At 51.9% G+C, this 21,853-nt stretch overlaps 1 protein-coding gene across 1 annotated transcript in view; it reads left to right on the plus strand.

Moving 5' to 3' along the window:
* Nucleotides 1-18,749, plus strand: part of LOC134353883 (syntaxin-4-like) — an 88,062-nt gene extending 69,313 nt beyond the window's left edge. Inside the window, exons 4-11 of the mRNA XM_063062390.1 lie at nucleotides 1,005-1,079; nucleotides 1,503-1,573; nucleotides 2,679-2,787; nucleotides 3,755-3,828; nucleotides 4,134-4,271; nucleotides 11,553-11,663; nucleotides 16,598-16,731; nucleotides 18,357-18,749. Of these exons, the coding sequence (XP_062918460.1) occupies nucleotides 1,005-1,079; nucleotides 1,503-1,573; nucleotides 2,679-2,787; nucleotides 3,755-3,828; nucleotides 4,134-4,271; nucleotides 11,553-11,663; nucleotides 16,598-16,681 (662 nt within the window). The 3' untranslated portion in view covers nucleotides 16,682-16,731; nucleotides 18,357-18,749. The remainder of the gene's footprint in view (nucleotides 1-1,004; nucleotides 1,080-1,502; nucleotides 1,574-2,678; nucleotides 2,788-3,754; nucleotides 3,829-4,133; nucleotides 4,272-11,552; nucleotides 11,664-16,597; nucleotides 16,732-18,356) is intronic.
* Nucleotides 18,750-21,853: the final 3,104 nt, after the last annotated feature.

Here is a 21,853-nt window from a genome sequence, read left to right on the forward strand (position 1 = left end):
GGATATCTGAAGGAAGTCCTTACGGATTTCTATTGGATTCTCATTGAGAATCCTGGACAAATTCTGTGTTGGGATCTCTGGAAGATCAGTCACATTGATTGTTCAGATTGGATGTCAGGAATCCCACCCGGTTGGGTGCCGGAAATCCCATTCCACCTGGATGCTGGGAATTCTTGGATCAGACATTGGGAATCCTAGCAGGATCAAATGTTGCAAATTATACTCAGGTCAGCCATTAGGACTCCTCTCCTAGTCCGGATCTTGTGAATGCTACTTTGGGAAGTTAATTGGAATTGGATGCTGGGAATCCTTCAGGATTGTTTGTTGGGAAACTCTCTCAGACCAGGTGCTGGAATTCCTGCCCTGGTTGAGATGTTGGGAATCTTGGTCAGGTGCTGGTGTCATAGGCTGGGAATCCTGTCAGAGTCGGATGTTAGGAACTCTGTCGGGACAGTAGGTTGGGAATCTCTCCAGTTGAATGTTGGGAATCCTGTTTGGTTTAGTGGTCAGAAATCCCAGGAGAGTAGGGCACTGGGAATCTGCTGGACACCTCAGGTTGGGCTGTGGGCACTGAGATCAGGCTTGAGGTAGAGGGTGTACCCAAACCTCCAACCTGACATCGATTTCTCGAACTTTCGGTAATTGCCTCCCCCATCCCACCTCCTTTTCCCTCTCTCACCCATCACCTCCCTCTGGTGCTCCTCCCACTTTTTCTTTCTTCCATGGCCTTCTGTCTCTTTCACCAATCAACTTCCCAGCTCTTTACTTCATCCCCCCCCCCCCACTTCAGGTTTCATGCATCACCTTGCGTTTCTCTCTCCTCTCCCCCCACCGTTTAAATCTACTCCTCAGCTTTTTTCTCCAGTCCTGCCGAAGAGTCTCGGCCCGAAACATCCACTGTACTCTTTTCCACAGATGCTGCCTGGCCTGCTGAGTTCCTCCAGCATTTTGTGTGTGTTGCTCTGGATTTCCAGCATCTGCAGATTTTCTCTTATTTGTCACAGGTGAGAAGAGTCGCCTGCAGAAGGTACGAGATGAGGTGAAGACTGTGGCGTCCAATGTCCGTGGAAGGCTCAAGCGTTAGTGTCCATCCCAGCCTGCCTTGCGCATGAACCCTGCAAGCACCTCAGCGAGAGAGGTGTTGGGGAGGGAGGAAGAGGGCAAGGGGAGGTGTGCTGGGGCTGAGAGGGAGGATGAGTGACGAATAGTGAGAGGACGAGGGGGCAGGAAGAGTGAGGTGTGAGAGGATGGAGGGGAGGGGTGGGTGGCAGGGACGAAGGGTGATGGGTCAGAGGGGAGGGGTAAGGGCGAAAGGGGAAGGGGTGGGGCAGTGGGGGAGGGTCGAGGAGTGGTGGGAGGGATGAGGCCTTTGTACAGGGGTGAGTGGGGGAGGAAGGGAGGGGTGGTGTAGAGGTATTGGGTGAGGTAGGGACTGGGAGGTGGGAAGAGAGGAGACAGGGTAATGATGAGAAATCTACAGTCACTGATCCCTCCTGTCACAGAGCTGGAGGCGAAGAACTCGCTGGGAAATGAGGACCCGCTCTCCGTCAGTGGAAGGATGCGCCGCACACAGGTATAGAACACTTCCCCCCCCCCCGCTGTTCCCCACCCCCCCCACCATCCTCCCTGCCCACTCCTCACATGATCCACTCCCTCCCCTCTCTTCTCGCCCTCCTTCTGATGCCTGCCCACCCCTCCCCCATGATGACCAACTCAACCCCTGCCCCTTGACGAACAACTCCCCCCTTGTAGATTGACCCTCCCTCCCTCCTTCGACTACAGACCTCCTCCTTCCCTCCCCCTTGAGACCAGACCCCCCTCGCTCTGCCTGTGACGACCAACTCAACCCCTGCCACGCGATGACACCCCCTCCCCCCGAGGACTTACCTCCCCTTGACGACTGACCCTCAACTCCCTCCCTCCTGGACACCAGACTCCCTCCTCCCCCACTCCCTGTGAGGACCAACCCCACCCCCCGTGACAGCCAACGCCCCTCCCCCTGTGATGACACCCCCTCCCCAAAAGACGACCGACTCACCCCCCCATTGGTAGACTGACCCACTCCTCCCCACGTGATGTTTCCCCCTCCCATATGCAGATTCCCTCGCTCCTGTGACAACCGACCCCCCTCTTTCTCCATGACAACCGACCCACACTCCCCCCATGATGACTGTAAATCACCCCCAACCCCCATGATGACCGGACCCCCCCCCCAGTCCCCTCATGGCTAGACACCACTCCTCCCTTCCAATGAGGCAGCCCACCACAACACCCCCCCCATGGCTGGATCCCCCTGAACCCCTCATGGATTCCCCTAACCCCGTCATGCACCCCCAACTCCTGTGAGGACCTAAAGTCCCCCAACCCCCTCATGACCAGGCACCCCTCCTTCCTCCCGTGTGACCTCTCACCTCCCTCGTGATGACCGCACACCTCAAACCCCCATGTGGCTGGAACCAACCCCCACCCCGTGCCCCCCACGTGGCCAGACCCCCCCCGAACCCCCCTACATAGCCGCACACCCCCCACGTGGCCGGAACACCCCCTCCGAGCCCCCCACGGCCGGATTCTCCTGAGCCCCTCACGTCCAATCCTGCTCTCCCTCACGTTCCCTTACCCCACGCCCGCACCTGCTCTCTCCACCCTCTGTCTTTCACATGCAAACTTTCTCTCCACAGCACGATGCTCTGACACGGGATTTTGTTGAGGTTATGAATCAGTGTCACAATCTCCAGTCTCAGTACCGTGACCGTAATGTCGAGCGGATTCAGCGACAATTGAAGATTAGTGAGTGTGGGTCGTTCCCTCTGCAGCCCCTGAATCATCCATTCCCCTCTCGTGTCATCGGAGGGTTAATTTAGCTCCCTCACACTGTAACTCAGTGACCCCTCTCCCCCAGGGCCCTGTGTCACTGACTGTATCCCCACTGACGTTAATCCAGCTCCCTCACACCGTCCCTCAGTGACCCCTCTCCCCCAGTGCCCTGTGTCACTGACTGTATCCCCACTGACGTTAATCCAGCTCCCTCACACCGTCCCTCAGTGACCCCTCTCCCCCAGGGCCCTGTGTCACTGACTGTATCCCCACTGACGTTAATCCAGCTCCCTCACACCATCCCTCAGTGACCCCTCTCCCCCAGTGCCCTGTGTCACTGACTGTATCCCCACTGACGTTAATCCAGCTCCCTCACACCGTCCCTCAGTGACCCCTCTCCCCCAGTGCCCTGTGTCACTGACTGTATCCCCACTGACGTTAATCCAGCTCCCTCAGACCGTCCCTCAGTGACCCCTCTCCCCCAGGGCCCTGTGTCACTGACTGTATCCCCACTGACGTTAATCCAGCTCCCTCACACCGTCCCTCAGTGACCCCTCTCCCCCAGCACCGTGTCACTGATGTATCCCCACTGACGTTAATCCAGCTCCCTCACACCGTCCCTCAGTGACCCCTCTCCCCCAGGGGCCTGTGTCACCGACTGTATCCCTACTGACGTTAATCCAGCTCGCTCACACCGTCCCTCAGTGACGCCTCTCCCCCAGCACCGTGTAACTGACTGTATCCACACTGACGTTAATCCAGCTCCCTCACACCGTCCCTCAGTGACCCCTCTCCCCCAGGGGCCTGTGTCACTGACTGTATCTCCACTGACGTTAATCCAGCTCCCTCACGCGGTCCCTCAGTGACCCCTCTCCCCCAGCGTCCTGTGTCACTGACTGTATCCCTACTGACGGTAATCAAATTGATTTCTTTGTCACAGCTGGGACTCAGCTGACGGAGGAGGAGGTGGAGGCCATGCTGGAGAGTGGGAAACAGGATATCTTCACGGCCAATGTGAGTATTTGGGGCAGTGGCCACTGTGTCCGATGCTCTGGGAGTGGGGTGTTCGAGAGGTCAACGTGTCTGATGTCCGGTCTCACAGTTGGTGCTGGGGTGGTCGAGGTGTCAGTGTATCTGATGTCCGGTCTCACAGTTGGTGTTGGGGTGGTCGAGAGGTCAGTGTGTCTGATGCCCGGTCTCAGAAGGGAGGTTGTGGGTTTGTGATTGGGGAAGATGGTGATGTGTTTGACACTCACACCAAGAGGTATGTGTGGGGATTGATTGAGGGTCGTGTTCCTGACCCTGCTGTCTATCCGTAGCTAATTCAGGAGACCCAGATAACCAAGCAGGCCATGAGTGAAATCGAGAGCCGTCACACCGAGATCCTGAGGCTGGAGAAGAGTATCTGTGAACTGCACGACATGTTCATGTACCTGGCTATGGAGGTGGAGGCTCAGGTGAGTGGATGGACCCCATGGAGATGGGAATGACAGGAGAGTGGACAGAGCCCATCGTAATGGGAATGACAGGAGAGTGGACAGAGCCCATTGTAATGGGAATGACAGGAGAGTGGACAGACCCCATGGTGATGGGAATGACAGGAGAGTAGACAGACCTCATGGTGATGGGAATGACAGGAGAGTGGACAGACCCCATCGTAATGGGAATGACAGGAGAGTGGACAGACCCCATCGTAATGGGAATGACAGGAGAGTGGACAGACCCCATGGTGACGGGAATGACAGGCGAGTGGACAGACCCCATCATGCTGGGAATGACAGGAGAGTGGACAGACCCTATGGTGACGGGAATGACAGGAGAGTGGACAGACCCCATCATGATGGGAATGATTGGAGAGTGGACAGGCCCCATCGTAATGGGAATGACAGGAGAGTGGACAGACCCCATGGTGATGGGAATGACTGAGAGTGGACAGACCCCATGGTGATGGGAATGACAGAGTGGACAGGCCCCATCGTAATGGGAATGACAGGAGAGTGGACAGACCCTATGGTGACGGGAATGACAGGAGAGTGGACAGACCCCATCATGATGGGAATGATTGGAGAGTGGACAGGCCCCATCATAATGGGAATGACAGGAGAGTGGACAGACCCCATGGTGATGGGAATGACTGAGAGTGGACAGACCCCATGGTGATGGGAATGACAGGAGAGTGGACAGACCCTATGGTGACGGGAATGACTGAGAGTGGACAGACCCCATGGTGATGGGAATGACAGAGTGGACGGACTCCATGGTGATGCGGTGATGGAGGGTTTCAGATTCTTGGGGCACTGGAGCTGCTTCTGGGGGAGGTGGGACCAGTACCGTCCGGATGGTTTACATCTGGGCAGGGCCGGAATCAATGGCCTAGGGAGATTGTTTGCTAGTGCTGTTGGGGAGGTTTTAAACTAATATCGCAAGGGTATGGGAACCCACACAGAAAAGAAGAGGAAGTGATGCGGAGACCAAAGCTAGGGTTAGTGAAGAGAAAAGTAAGAGTAGAGCGCATAAAAGTAAAAAGCAAAAATCGCATGGGTCACGGGTCACTTTGTAATGCCCGTGGTATTACAAAGAAAGTTAGTGAACTTCTGGTACAGATCAGTACCAAGGCAAATGATTTAGTGGCCATTACAGAAACCTGGTTGCAAGGTGGAGATGACTGGGAATTAAATAGCCAAGGGTATCAGGTAATACAGGAAGATAGGCAGGAAGGCAGAGGAGGTGGGGTGGTGCTCTTGATTAGGGATGAGATCAGGGTGATTGTGAGAGATGATATAAGATCTACGGAGCAGAATGTTGAGTCCGTCTAGGTGGAGATTAAGAATAGTGAAGGGAAAAAGTCACTGGTGGGAGTTGTCCATAGACCACCTAATAAACATATTGCAGTGGCAGAGGCGATTAACCGAGAAATAACTGAGTCTTGTAAGAACGGAACAGCAGTTGTCATGGGGGATTTTAACTTCCACATAGATTGGGTGAATCAGGATGGTCAAGGAAGTCTTGAGGAGGATTTCATAGAATGTATCTGCGATGGCTTTCTGGAGCAGCATGTTAGTGAACCTACAGGGGAAAATGCTATCTTAGATCTAGTCCTCTGCAGTGAAACAGGGAAGATTAATGATCTTGTAGTCAGAGATCCTCTTGCAAAGAGTGATCATAGTATGATTGAAGTTAGCATACAGATGGAGGATGAAATAGTTAGGTTTAAAACTAGTGTATTATGCTTGAACAAGGGAGACTACAATGGGATGAGGGAGGAGTTGGCTAATGTGGATTGGGAGCACAGGCTATTTGGTAGGACAGTTGAGGAACAGTGGAATACTCTCAAGGAGATTTTTCACAGTGCTCAACAAAGGTATATTCCAGTCAAAAGTAAGGACAGTAAGTGTGGGGAGAGCCAGCCTTGGATAACTAAGGAAGTAAAAGATAGTATCAAATTAAAAGCTCATGTGTACAAAGTCGCAAAGAGTAGCGGGAGACTGGAGGATTGGGAAAACTTTAAAAAGCAACAAAGAACAACTAAACAAGAAATAAGGAAAGGGAAGATGGAGTATGAAAGTAAATTAGCACAAAATATAAAAACAGATAGCAAAAGTTTTTATAAATATATAAAGTGGAAGAGGGTGGCTAAAGTCAACGTAGGTGCCTTGGAAGATGAGAAGGGGAAATTGATATTGGGTGATAAGGAAATGGCTGAGGCATTGAACGACCATTTTGTGTCAGTCTTCACGGTGGAGGACGCGTCTAATATGCCAAAGAAGGATGTTATGGATGAAATGGGAGGTGAGGACCTTGATTAAAATCACTGTCACTAAAGAGATAGTGATGAGCAAACTAGAGGGCCTGAAGGTAGATAAGTCTCTTGGTTCTGATGGGATGCATCCCAGGGTGCTGAGGGAATTGGCGGAGGTTATAGTAGACATGTTGGTAATCATTTATCAAAACTCTCTAGACTCTGGGTAGGTCCCGGTGGATTGGAAGACAGCAAATTTCACGCCACTTTTTTAAAAAAGGATGTAGGCAAAAGACGGGCAACTATAGGCCAGTTAGCTTAACATCTGTAGACGGGAAAATGCTTGAAGCTGTCATTAAGGAAGAAATAGCGAAACATTTAGAAAGGAGTGGTTCCATTAGACAGACGCAGCACGGATTCAGAAAGGGCAGGTCCTGTTTGACAAACTTACTGGAGTTCTTTGAGGACATAATGAGTGCAGTGGATAGAGGGGAACAGGTAGATGTCATATACTTGGATTTCCAGAAGGCTTTCGATAAGGTGCCGCACCAGAGACTTAAATAAGATACGGATACATGGAGTTGGAGGAAGTGTCTTGGCATGGAAAGTGGATTGGTTAACCAATAGAAGGCAGAGAGTTGGTATAAATGGGTGTTTCTCCAGTTGGCAGTCAGTGGTGAGTGGGGTGCCGCAGGGGTCGGTGCCGGGCCTGCAGCTGTTTACCATTTACATTGATGATTTGGAAGAGGGGACTGAGTGTAGTGTAGCAAAATTTGCTGATGACACTAAACTGAGTGGAAAAGCAAATTGTACAGAGGATGTGGAGAGTCTGCAGGGGGATATAGATAGGTTAAGTGAGTGGGTCAAGGTCTGGCAGGTGGAATACAATGTTGGTAAACACGAGATCATCCACTTTGGAAGGAATAATAGAAGATCAGATTATTATTTAAAAAGTGAAAGATTGCAGCATGTTGTTGTGCAGAGGGACTGGGAGTGCTTGTTCATGAATCGCAAAAAGTTGGCTTGCAGGTACAACAGGTTATTAAGAAGGCAAATGGAATGTTGGCCTTCATTGCTAGAGGAATTGAATTCCAGAGCAAGGAGGTCGTGCTGCAACTATACAAGGTACTGGTGAGGCCACACCTGGAGTACTGTGTGCAGTTCTGGTCTCCATACTTCAGGAAGGATATACTGGCTTTGGAGGCAGTGCAGAGGAAGTTCACCAGGTTGATTCCAGAGATGAAAGGGTTAACCTATGAGGAGCGATTGAGTCGCCTGGGACTATACTCTCTGTAGTTCAGAAGAATGAGAGGGAATCTTATAGAAACATACAAAATTTTGAAAGGGATAGATAAGATAGAAGTAGAGAAGTTGTTTCCATTGGTAGGTGAGACTAGAACTAGGGGACATTGCCTCAAGATTCAAGGGATAAGATTTAGGATGGAGATGAGGAGAAATTGTTTTTCCCAGGGAGTGGTGAATCTGTGGAATTCTCTGCCCAGGGAAGCAGTTCAGGCTTCCTCACTAAATATATTTAAGAAACAGTTAGATAGGTTTTTACATATAAGGGAATTAAGGGTTATGGGGAAAAGGCAGGTAGATGGAGATGAGTTTATGGACAGATCAGCCATGATCTTATTCAATGACGGGGCAGGCTTGATGGGCCGGATGGCCTACTCCTGCTCCTATTATGTTCTTATAGAGAATGGACAGACCTTATGGTGATGGGAATGACAGGAGAGTGGACAGACCCCATCGTAATGGGAATGACGGAGTGTGGACAGACCCCATGGTGATGGGAATAACAGGAGAGGGGACAGGCCCTATCGTAATGGGAATGACAGGAGAGTGGACAGGCCCCATGGTGACGGGAATGACAGGAGAGTGGACAGACCCCATGGTGATGGGAATGACAGGAGAGTGGACAGGCCCCATGGTGATGGGAATGACAGGAGAGTGGACAGACCCCATGGTGATGGGAATAACAGGAGAGGGGACAGGCCCTATTGTAATGGGAATGACAGGAGAGTGGACAGGCCCCATGGTGACGGGAATGACAGGAGAGTGGACAGGCCCCATGGTGATGGGAATGACAGGAGAGTGGACAGACCCCATGGTGATGGGAATGACAGGAGAGTGGACAGGCCCCATGGTGATGGGAATGACAGGAGAGTGGACAGACCCCATCATGATGGGAATGATTGGAGAGTGGACAGGCCCCATCGTAATGGGAATGACAGGAGAGTGGACAGACCCCATGGTGATGGGAATGACTGAGAGTGGACAGACCCCATGGTGATGGGAATGACAGAGTGGACAGGCCCCATCGTAATGGGAATGACAAGAGAGTGGACAGACTCCATCGTAATGGGAATGACGGAGAGTGGACAGACCCCATGGTGATGGGAATGACAGGAGAGTGAACAGACCCCAAGGTGATGGGAATAACGGAGAGTGGACAGGCCCCATCGTAATGGGAATGACAGGAGAGTGGACAGGCCCCATCGTAATGGGAATGACAGGAGAGTGGACAAACCCCATGGTGATGGGAATGACAGGAGAGTGGACAGACCCCATGGTGATGGGAATGACTGGAGAGTGGACAGACTCCATGGTGATGGGAATGACAGGAGAGTGGACAGACCCCATGGTGATGGGAATGACTGGAGAGTGGACAGACCCCATGGTGATGGGAATGACAGGAGAGTGGACAGACTACATGGTGATGGGAATGACAGGAGAGTGGACAGGCCCCATCGTAATGGGAATGACAGGAGAGTGGACAGACCCCATGGTGATGGGAATGACAGGAGAGTGGATGGCCCCATCGTAATGGGAATGACAGGAGAGTGGACAGACCCCATGGTGCTGGGAATAACAGGAGAGTGGACAGGCCCCATCGTAATGGGAATGACGGGAGAGTGGACAGACCCCATGGTGATGGGAATGACAGGAGAGTGGACAGACCCCATGGAGATGGGAATGACAGGAGAGTGGACAGGCCCCATCGTAATGGGAATGACAGGAGAGTGGACAGACCCCATCGTAATGGGAATGACAGGAGAGAGGACAGACCCCATGGTGATGGGAATAATGGAAGTGGACAGACCTCATTGGAATGGGAATGACAGGAGAGTGGACAGACCTCATGGAGATGGGGACAGCAGGAGGTTGTTTTGAGACAGTGAGTGCTTTCGGCAAAGGAAGGGAAATGGAGAGAGGGACTGGTGTAATGGAGTGAGGGGTTCACAGAGACGGGGAGGGTTTGTTGGGGTGTGAGGGGGTGAGGGATACACATTGGGGTGGAGGGAAGTGTCGTGGTCATGGAGATGGGGGAGGTGTGTGGGTGGAGGGGAGTGACAGAGTCAGGGTGGGGTTGACAGAGTGGGGTGTAGTTGAATGAGAGGGTGATGTAGATGGGGACGTGTGTTGGGGAGTGAAGGGTTCACAGAGACGGGGAGACGGTGACAGAGATAGGGAGAGGTGTAGTGGAGGGAAGGGTTCACAGAGATGGGGTGAGGCCTAGTGGTAGGAGGGGTCACAGAGACAGGGAGGTGTAGAGGTGAAGGGTCACAGAGACAAGGAGGTGTAAAGGTGAAGGAGGGGGTCACAGAGACAGGGAGGTGTAGAGGTGAAGGGTCACAGAGACAAGGAGGTGTAAAGGTGAAGGAGGGGGTCACAGAGACAGGGAGGTGTAAAGGTGAAGGGTCACAGAGACAAGGAGGTGTAAAGGTGAAGGAGGGGGTCACAGAGACAGGGAGGTGTATAGGTGAAGGGTCACAGAGACAAGGAGGTGTAAAGGTGAAGGAGGGGGTCACAGAGACAGGGAGGTGTATAGGTGAAGGGTCACAGAGACAAGGAGGTGTATAGGTGAAGGAGGGGTCACAGAGACAGGGAGGTGTATAGGTGAAGGAGGGGTCACAGAGACAGGGAGGTGTATAGGTGAAGGGTCACAGAGGCAGGGAGGTGTAAAGGTGAAGGAGGGGGTCACAGAGACAGGGAGGTGTATAGATGAAGGAGGGGTCACAGAGACTGGGAGGTGTATAGATGAAGGAGGGGTCACAGAGAGGGAGGTGTATAGGTGAAGGAGGGGTCACAGAGACAGAGAGGTGTATAGGTGAAGGAGGGGTCACAGGGAGGTGTAAAGGTGAAGGAGGGGGTCACAGAGACAGGGAGGTGTATAGGTGAAAGAGGGGTCACAGAGACAGGGAGGTGTATAGGTGAAGGAGGGGTCACAGGGAGGTGTAAAGGTGAAGGAGGGGGTCACAGAGACAGGGAGGTGTATAGGTGAAGGAGGGGTCACAGGGAGGTGTAAAGGTGAAGGAGGGGGTCACAGAGACAGGGAGGTGTATAGGTGAAAGAGGGGTCACAGAGACAGGGAGGTGTATAGGTGAAGGAGGGGTCACAGGGAGGTGTACAGGTGAAGGAGGGGTCACAGGGAGGTGTATAGGTGAAGGAGGGGTCACAGAGACAGGGAGGTGTATAGGTGAAGGAGGGGTCACAGGGAGGTGTACAGGTGAAGGAGGGGTCACAGGGAGGTGTATAGGTGAAGGAGGGGTCACAGAGACAGAGAGGTGTATAGGTGAAGGAGGGGTCACAGGGAGGTGTATAGGTGAAGGAGGGGGGGTCACAGTGTTGTGGAGGGGATCATGGATATTGGGTTGGGCATAGGGTCGGTAGGGGAGGGAGGTCCCAGAGATGGGGAGGAGTGTTGGGGAGGGAGTCACAGCAACGGAGGGGTGTAGGGGAGGGAGGGAGTCACAGAGACAGGAAGTGCTGTCTACAGTGTGGGTTCTCCTCCCCTGGGTGAGATGGCATAGGGAGGGGTTTTGCAGAATGGATGTCAGTATGTGGGGGACGGGGAGGGGTATTGATCGGACGGGAGGGGCATCAGAGGCTGGGTGGGAGTGTGGGAGTGTGTGACTGGACGGGCCCTGTCTGGTGATTTCCCACCCCCATCCCCCACCCCCCACTGATGGTGGGTCTCTCCCTTCCGCAGGGGGAGATGATCAACAACATTGAGAACACGGTGAGCACTACCGTCAACTACGTGGAGAAAGCTGCCGATAACACGGCCTCTGCAGCCACCTCCCGCAGGAAGGCCCTGAAGGTGAGAGAGAGCCCGGGGGAAGGTGGGAGTTAGGATGTGTCTCCTTCCCTCCATTACAGGCATTCCGGATCTCCCGCATCCTCCCATCGCGGACCTCCCTGTTGTGTTGGATACTGAGGGACCCCCGCACAGCAGCGTGCCGTATATTCAACTGAACTTGACTGAGAACCCTCCTTGTACAGTATGTGAACGCCCCCCCATGTGGGAGCGGCCAAGCAGGATTAACCCGTTAACTACCACAACATCTCCCCATCTCAGAAGAAGACACTAGGAGTGTACTTCTTGTCTGTAGAACCTTGTTGAAATTATCGTCACTGAGATTGAGTGATTCAGTTCACTTCAACCATAGCACGTAACTTGTGCTCCTTACATAAACGTAAAAATGAATTGCCAATGTTATATATATATATATATCTATCTCTATCTCTCTCTTTTCCTCCTTTTTTTAAGTAACCTTTTGTGAAATGTTTTCAACATTAGAACTCCTTTTAAAAAAAAAACAACAACTTTATCTAATGGAGGTCAGGATAGCCTACCTGAACACTCTGGCAAAGTGAGAGAATTATTCTGCCTCTTTAGTCACTTGCCCTAAGCTATTAGGGCTATTAGACAACAGAGTGACCCAATGGGTCACCCTTTGAGAGAAGGGTAGTGCAGTCTAATGTGACCAAAATGAACATTAAATTTTCCTCAATGTTATTGGTATCGCTTTGCTTTGGAAACTGAAGTAGAAAACCTCAGTTTTTTAAAGAAGAACGACACTTAGCAAAGCAAATATAGCTCCTCCTTCTTTAACAAAGAACACTTTTGATGGCATCATTTCTGGTTTATCTGCCACCCTTGAGCCTCTTGTTATCTTTCTGGAGATGTGCAGTCCTTTCATCCCCTGTCTCTTCATCTCTTCTGCTGTTTGTTGTTTGTCTCTGATCCTGGAGACGTGCATGCCTCTCCTCCTCTGTCTCTTCTTCTCTCATCTTTTTTTGTCCTGACTCTTTGATCCTGGAGTCGTGCGGCCCTGGTCTCATCCGATTCTTGTTCTCTCCCTCTCCTTGCCGCTTCTCGACGATGTTTGGTGTCTTCTCTTGACCATAATGACCCCCTTCCCTTTCCACGCGGCACAATTAGGCTGACCTTTTTTTTTACCCTAATGCTGGATGGAAGATACGAAGCAATAACAGCAAAGGATGCTGATTATTCTTGATGATATGGTTGCCGCTCTCCTAAATGGATGTGATATAGTCACCACTGTCCTTTGTCTGCAGCAAAGGGTTTTATGTGTGTCTCGAAGTACGTCGTTACAATAAGATTTGATTATCTCTTATTGATGGGTGGCAGTTAGATCTGTCCCAATCCTGCACATGCTGATGGTGATTAGCAGAATGTGACCCCTCGAAATAGAGCTGCCCTGCCCTTTTGCTCCGGTAGGTGTCGCTGCTGAGGCTGGCCGTGCGCATGCATCAGGCTGTCGCGTCCCGATTTCCATGATGGCCGATCAGGTCTCAGGTTAAAAGGGAGCCTGTTTATTTTGGCGAATGAGCAATTTTATACGAATATATAACCCTGAACTTTGCCTGCATTCTGTAAGTTAGCACATTTAAATTCGATTTAGCCAAAAACGTTCCGCTGTAATGCACCGTTTGTGCTAATTGGAGGTCACAAACAGACAGACAGAGCATGAGAGTTTTAGTAGTATATAGATGGACCATATCTCTGTGGTGGTACAGATAAACAACCCGATCTGGTATAGGTTCCTGAAAGTGTAGAAGCAGATGGAGATTCCTGAACAGGTGCATCCACCCCAGGTAAGTGGTCTCCGTCATAAGGATCAGGCCACTCTATTTCTTCCTCAACCTTTTGTGGACTTTGAAAGCACACAAGCACACGCCTGTTCTGCCTGGTTTCATCGTGTGATGTTCTGATCACAAATGATCATGGTGCACGCTGCCAAATTATTGTTCCTTTGGTGAATTGCTCTGAAACCCAAACAGCTTCACCACTCCTGAGCGGTGACAAAGATTTTGCTATGTGTCTGAGATCATGCACGCTCTTCAGTTTCTAACGCTGGGTTGTCTCAAGATCTCTCTCTTTGTCTAAATCCAGTAGGTGAGATTGGAGAAGGGAAGGAAGAACGGGCAGGCTTGTTCTCAGTCCTCGGCCCATTGACAGCTCTGATGGACTGAGCCATTCACAAGAGGTGTGGAGAGATAAGCTAGCAGTGCCTTGTCTTTTACCTTCAGTAGGAGATCTTAACTGCTCTTTCCACTGCTCTATTTCCCTGTGGGTACTGTGGGTTGCTGCCTGGTGTTTGAACTCATAGTCCCGAGCAGAGGATTTGAATTCTGAGCAGCTGAATTGTGGACTGTTGTCTGACACAAGTGTCTCTGGTACTCCATGGTGAGTGAATACAGCTTTCAGGTGCTGTGTAACTGCTGCTGAGGACGTAGAGGACAGCTTGGACACCTCAACATTCCATGTTGGCCAGAGAGAATGACAATCTACAAATCAGTAGATTCAAATGAATCAAGGACAGTGGAAACAGTGTTTGTTCTTGTCGCAGGCTTGGGGATGGAGGCTGCCATTTTGTGAAGACACTCTATTCTCCGTTTTGTGAGCTTGTCATGCTGGGCTTGACCAATGTTTTAAAGACACAATGATTCTTCAGGTAAGCTGCTGGACTGGAGATCTTTTCCAAATGAGAAGTTATTTGTGAGATGTTCTTTGTTTGGCTATAACATGCAGGTTTGTGAATGTTGGGGTTGATGCCCGACTGGAGTGATTCGAGCTCATTGCTGATTGAGAACAAATTATTGGCTGTCACTTGATGGGAAGAGGGCAATAAATGGATGCTGGCCTGGAGCGGAGCCAATGACACGGTGTCAAAGGACAGACACATAACCTGTGGCCAATGACACTGGAATGTAATATTTGAATTGATAAGGAATTGATATAAGAGTGGATGCTTCATGTGCGCTGGTAGCAGTAACTTCGAAGAATAACCATCGCAGATACAAGCGTAAGCAACCCTGTGTGAAACATGCAGCAAGTGAATCAGAACAACGAGGAACGCCCAGCCAGCATAAACTCCTTTGCCCGGTAATACCTTTGCTATTCTTTGACTATTCAGGAGAGTCAGGGGTTACTTAGTGGGTGTGCACGCAAGGTCTTTAGTGTATGAATTCACGTACTTGTTAGTTTGAACAATAAAGGTTCTTGTCAGTAAATACAGATCTCTCTCTGCCTCACTCAGCATTGTTGTCAGTAGTAGTAATTTTTTTTTTACAGCATCCATGAGTAGCAATGCAACATGAGAAGATAGCTGTCTCTTTTCAGCTGGAAAATGTCTGTGCCTGCAAGTTGCCAAGGTAAAGATGGAATTCTGTGTGACAGAGAGATTCAACATGATTTTTGTGCAGTTTTCTGCTTGCTTCACTTGGCATCGCATAATCTCCCAGATGTGTGCTCAGACCAGGGCAACACATGGATTGGTTTGCTCTTGGATGACATTTTTGAATGCCTTGATGACCATGGTGGATTTGACTGATGATTTTTACATGCACAGAAGCAGGAATGAAGAGTCTGGAGCCCTTTAGCAGCAGACCATCAAGAATAGTGAGTTTGTCTCCTTCAAGCCAGTAAGATCTGAGTTTGTGAGCTCCTTCTGGAACAGCTGGCCATCCATGCTCACTATATTGCATGACCTTGTTGCAGATTTGGTCCTTTTTCAACTCAGCACGAATTTCATCCAATTTACGCTGTGATGCAGGCAAGCTTTCACATAGCTGAGTGAAGCAGGTGTTGGTATCTTCCATGAGGGCGCAGTCAGCTTCGTCCACTCACATTTGCATGGCATCCTCGACAGAGTCTGGCCTTGTGAAAGATTTGCCGGGGACATGATCAATGTCATAACAGTATCACACAAGCCTCATTCTGAATCTTTGCAGACGTGGAGGTAAGTCATCCAAGTGCTTCAAGCTGAGGAGGCTAACAGGTGGCTCGTGGTGTGTTTTATGTAGGAATTTAGTGCCTGTCAAGTGACAGCTGAGGCATTCACAAGCTCACATGACAGCTAGTGTTTCATCTTTGATTTGAGCATAACACTGATCAGTAGAAGTCAGTGCTCTTGATTGCATATGCCATTGGTTTTCATACACCACTGTGGTGTTGCATGAGCACTGCCGCAGGCCAAAGGAAGAGGCGTCTTCTGACTCATTGGTTGGTTTGTTTGGATCAAAGACTGCTGATGTTGGCAGAGAGATGAGCACTGCTTTAAGTGATGAGGATGACTTCTCCTCTGGTCTGTCCCTTTCTTAGCTCATGCCTCATGATGCATAAATTTAGCAAACTAGCAGAGGCAGTGGATATTTTCCATAGATTTATGAAAACAAGTAGGGACTTACTGCACGTTCTGTCATGTTGGCCTGCAGCATGTGTGTTTGTCACTGAGCGAGAGTTCAAGTGAACTTTATTGATGACACTCACTGAACAATATGAAGATGCCTCCCGTGTGGGAGCACACAACCCAGGGGCAGAGAAATAACCCGTCAGCCCAGATCTCCCAAATCCTCAAATTCACTGGCCATCCTCCCACACCCTACCCCTCCCTCCTATACTCTCCTCTCCCTCCTATACTCTCCACCCCTCCCCCCTCCCCACCAGCCCTCCAACCCCTATATCCTCCCATCTACACCCCTTCCTCCCCATGCCCCCTCCCCCTTATGGCCCCCTGCACTCCCTCCCCCCAGACCCCCTCCCCCTCCACCCTCTCCACCACTCCACCCCTCCTCCCTCCCATTTCCCCACTTCTCCCTCCCCTCTCCTTTCCACCCTCACCCCCTACACTGACCTTCCCCCTCACCACTCCTCACTCCCCTGCCCCACTCTCCCCTCCCCTTCCTCTTGCTCCACCCTCACTCTCTCCCTTGTGCCCTCTGCAGAAAAAGCTGTGCATGATTGTCTGCGTCGTGATCCTCGTGCTGGTCCTGATTGCCATTATCGTCTCGGTGGCTCTCACCTCCTGACCCGGGGAACTGGCCCCCACTCCTGTGCCCTTTGCTGCCTCCGACTGCGGGTAAGGCCCAGGTCCCCTCCCGCCGTTTGGTCCCCACATAAAGGCAGGGTGGGAGAGGGGATGGAGACAGAGAGAGGGGAGTGGGAGAAGGGAGAGGAGGAACGGAGTAGTTGAGGTCGGTGGAGGGATAGGTGAGGGTGACAGAGGTGAGGGGAGAAGAGGGAGGCCATGGGGACAAATTATCTCTGAGAGACGGCCTGAGGGAGCTGGATTAACGTCAGTGGAGATACAGTCGGAGACACAGGGCCCTGGGGGAGAGGGGTCACTGAGGGATGGTGTGAGGGAGCTGGATTAACGTCAGTGGGGATACAGTCAGTGACACAGGACGCTGGGGGAGAGGGGTCACTGAGGGACGGTGTGAGGGAGCTGGATTAGTGTCAGTGGGGATACAGTCAGTGACACAGGGCCTTGGGGGAGAGGGGTCACTGAGGGACGGTGTGAGGGAGCTGGATTATCGTCAGTGGGGATACAGTCAGTGACACTGTGCTGGGGGAGAGGGGTCACTGAGGGACGGTCAGTGACACAGGGCCCTGGGGGAGAGGGGTCACTGAGGGACGGTGTGAGGGAGCTGGATTAACGTCAGTGGGGATACAGTCAGTGACATAGGCCCCTGGGGGAGAGGGGTCACTGAGGGACGGTGTGAGGGAGCTGGATTAGTGTCAGTGGGGATACAGTCAGTGACATAGGCCCCTGGGGGAGAGGGGTCACTGAGGGACGGTGTGAGGGAGCTGGATTAGTGTCAGTGGGGATACAGTCAGTGACACAGGGCCCTGGGGGAGAGGGGTCACTGAGGGACGGTGTGAGGGAGCTGGATTAACGTCAGTGAGGATACAGTCAGTGACACTGTGCTGGGGGAGAGGGGTCAATGAGGGACGGTCAGTGACACAGGGCACTGGGGGAGAGGGGTCACTGAGGGACGGTGTGAGGGAGCTGGATTAGTGTCAGTGGGGATACAGTCAGTGACACAGGGTGCTGGGGGAGAGGGGTCACTGAGGGACGGTGTGAGGGAGCTGGATTAACGTCAGTGGGGATACAGTCAGTGACACTGTGCTGGGGGAGAGGGGTCACTGAGGGACGGTCAGTGACACAGGGCCCTGGGGGAGAGTGGTCACTGAGGGACGGTGTGAGGGAGCTGGATTAACGTCAGTGGGGATACAGTCAGTGACACAGGGCACTGGGGGAGAGGGGTCACTGAGGGACGGTGTGAGGGAGCTGGATTAACGTCAGTGGGGATACAGTCAGTGACACTGTGCTGGGGGAGAGGGGTCACTGAGGGACGGTGTGAGGGAGCTGGATTAACGTCAGTGGGGATACAGTCAGTGACACTGTGCTGGGGGAGAGGGGTCAATGAGGGACGGTCAGTGACACAGGGCCCTGGGGGAGAGTGGTCACTGAGGGATGGCGAGAGGGGGCTGGATTAACGTCAGTGGGGATACAGTCAGTGACACAGGCCCCTGGGGGAGAGGGGTCACTGAGGGACGGTGTGAGGGAGCTGGATTAACGTCAGTGGGGATACAGTCAGTGACACAGGGCCCTGGGGGAGAGGGGTCACTGTGTTGCAGGATTGTCAAGGCCTAGTTTGCTCTGGTAGAGCCTGGACCTCACTTTTTCTCTCTATTGAACAGGTCAGGAGAGGAACTTTGGCATCAAACTGTCACGGAATCGAGGCCTGGCGAACTTGGTGTCATCCGCTGCGTTCCTCAACAGCCTCATCTCCCTTGCTCTCTCCCTCATCCCCACCCACCTTCCTGCTCTCTTCCAATTCCTCTGTCTCCCTGTATCGTGTCCCCTACTAGGCCCTCCCTGACAGTGGACAGCTTTCTCTCCATCTCTCTATGCTTCCCCTCCCCCCATGCTCCAATTCCCCCTCTATCTCCCTCCCCCATTCCCTCTCTGTCCCTTCCAATTCTACATTCTCCCCCTTTGTGTCCCTCCCCCTCCCTCTGCCCCGATGTTCCTCCCCTTCTCTCTCTCTCTCTCCCCCACCTCGCCTTCTCGGTCTCTGTCTCTCTCCCCCCACCCCCTCTCCCCTCTCTCCTCTCCCCCCCTCTCTCCCCCCCTCTCTCCTCTCCCCCCTCTCTCCCCCCCTCTCTCCCCCCCTCTCTCCCCCCCTCTCTCCCCCCCACTCCCCCCCTCCCCCTCTCTCCTCCCCCTCTCTCCCCCCCCCGGCTCTCTCCCTCTGTTACTCCCCTTCTCTCTCGGGCTGTGTGAGGGGACGGAACAGAGGGAGCATCACTCAGGAAGTCTGTGCTTCACAGACGGCCCATGTACATAACGGTCCTCACAAGCACTAACTGTAAATAAACCGAGAGCAATGTCGAGTTGTCTTGTGAACCCGGTCTCTTTGCATCTTATAAGTAAACATTAATCCAGCTCCCTCACACCGTCCCTCAGTGACCCCTCTCTCCCAGTGCCCTGTGTCACTGACTGTATCCCCACTGACGTTAATCCAGCTCCCTCACACCGTCCCTCAGTGACCCCTCTCTCCCAGTGCCCTGTGTCACTGACTGTATCCCCACTGACGTTAATCCAGCTCCCTCACACCGTCCCTCAGTGACCCCTCTCTCCCAGTGCCCTGTGTCACTGACTGTATCCCCACTGACGTTAATCCAGCTCCCTCAGACCGTCCCTCAGTGGCCCCTCTCTCCCAGTGCCCTGTGTCACTGACTGTATCCCCACTGACGTTAATCCAGCTCCCTCAGACTGTCCCTCAGTGACCCCTCTCCCCCAGGGCCCTGTGTCACTGACTGTATCCCCACTGACGTTAATCCAGCTCCCTCACACCGTCCCTCAGTGACCCCTCTCCCCCAGCGTCCTGTGTCACTGACTGTATCCCCACTGACGATAATCCAGCTCCCTCACACCGTCCCTCAGTGACCCCTCTCCCCCCAGCGTCCTGTGTCACCGACTGTATCCCCACTGACGTTAAACCAGCCCCCTCACACCGTTCCTCAGTGACCCCTCTCCCCCAGGGCCCTGTGTCACTGACTGTATCCCCACTGACACTAAACCAGCTCCCTCACACTGTCCCTCAGTGACCCCTCTCCCCCCAGTGCCCTGTGTCACTGACTGTATCCCCACTGACATTAATCCATCTCCCTCACACTGTCCCTCAGTCACGGGGATGTGGTATCAGTTCTATGAAACACTCCAGTCCCGTCAGCTGCATAAATTGAGCGAAAACAATCTCCAGCCCCGCCAAATGTGTGAGATTGAAGCACGAGCCCATCAACAAACCCATTTGTGTGGATGCTGTGTGATTTGTTACCCTGTTACAAATCAGAACCACAGAATAACGGATAGTACACTGCATTCAATTAAACCATTTAGCTTTATAATTCTTAATTATAAGGAGGAGGAGAAGATGGCGACACGACGGCAGTGCGCACGGCCTCTCTGGTGATGAATATCTGTAATCTGTCAAGTAGGGGACCGTGCACAATTCTGATTTGATGGAGACAGATGTGAGAGTACGGAGGAACATCTGGAAAACTTCTGAAATGCCCGCTTCGCTGTCGCTGCTACTGTGTGGTAACCGGAATCTCCGGAGCAGAAGGCCCCGAAATCCTCGGCTTTGCTTGTTTCAGTGGCTGGGGTGAGGTTGGAGGCGTTCGGCAGAGGTTGGCGCTCGGGAGGTTGTATCGGAGGGGCTGGTCGGCAAGTTCACCGTGCCTGGAGGTTTATGGCAGGGAGTTTCTCCCTTTTGCCGCTGCTATCGGGGACTCGGGAGTCGATCGACTCAGGGACTTTGAAACTTTATTTACCGTGCCCATGGTCTGTTCTTCATCAAATTATGGTATTGTTTTGCACTGCTGTAACTATATGTTATAATTATGTGGATCTATCAGTGTTAGTACACTCCCCTCAACAACAAGTATACCACATTGGATACTGTTGAGGGGAATGACTTACCTGGGACTAGCTGCAGTAGCCGGATCTCTGGCACTGAGTCTGGCTCTGCAGTGCAGAAGGGAGGGTGGAAAAAGAGGAGAGCGGTTGTGATGGGGATTCGATAGTTAGAGGTGCAGATAGGAGGTTCTGTGGTCGTGACAGAGAATCCAGGATGGTTTGTTGCCTCCCGGGTGCCAGGGTCAAGGATGTCTCTGATCGCTTGCATGACATTCTGAAGTGGGAGGGTGATCAGCCAGATGTCGTGGTGCACATCGGTACCAATGACATAGCAAGGAAGAGTGAAGAGGTCCTGGACAGTGAGTATAGAGAGCTTGGTAGGAAGTTGAAAAACAGGACCTCGAGGGTGGTAATCTCAGGATTGCTACCTGTGCTAGGTGCCAGTGAAGGTAGGAATAGGATGCTCTGGAGGATGAACAAGTGGCTGAGGAACTGGTGTAGTGAGCAGGGTTTCAGATTTCAGGATCATTGGGACCTCTCCTGGGGCAGGTGGGACCTGTACAAGAGAGACGGGTTACACTTGAACTACAGGGGGACCAATATCCTTTCAGGGAGGTTTGTTAATGCTATTGGGGAGGCTTTAAACTAGATTTGTAGGGGGATGGGAACCAGAGTGCCAGAGCTGACAGTGTGACTGGGGTGAAAATAAATGATGTTAAAAGTTCAAGCAAATCCACTAATAGAAAGGTTGTGAGTGGTGGTAAAAATCTTCTGAGGTGTATATATTTCAATGCTAGGAGTATTGCGGGGAAGGCGGATGAGTTGAGGGCGTGGATTGACACGTGGAATTATGATGTTATAGCAATTAGTGAAACTTGGCTACAGGAGGGGCAGGACTGGCAGCTTAATATTCCAGGGTTCCGATGTTTCAGATGTGATCGAGGCAGAGGAATGAAAGGTGGGGGAGTGCATTGCTTGTTAGGGAAAATATTACAGCAGAGCTCAGGCAGGACAGATTAGAGGGCTTGTCTACTGAGTCCTTATGGGTGGAGCTGAGAAACAGGAAAGGTATGGCCACATTAGTGGGATTGTATTACAGACCACCCAATAGTCAAAGAGAATTGGAAGTGCAAATCTACAGAGAGATAGCAGACAACTGCAGGAAACATAAAGTTGTGGTGGTAGGGGATTTTAATTTTCCATATATTGATTGGGACTCCCATACTGTTCGGGGTCTAGATGGTTTAGAGTTTGTAAAATGTGTTCAGGAAAG

The sequence above is a fragment of the Mobula hypostoma genome, chromosome 11, assembly GCF_963921235.1.
Source record: "Mobula hypostoma chromosome 11, sMobHyp1.1, whole genome shotgun sequence".
Lineage (NCBI taxonomy): Eukaryota > Metazoa > Chordata > Chondrichthyes > Myliobatiformes > Myliobatidae > Mobula > Mobula hypostoma.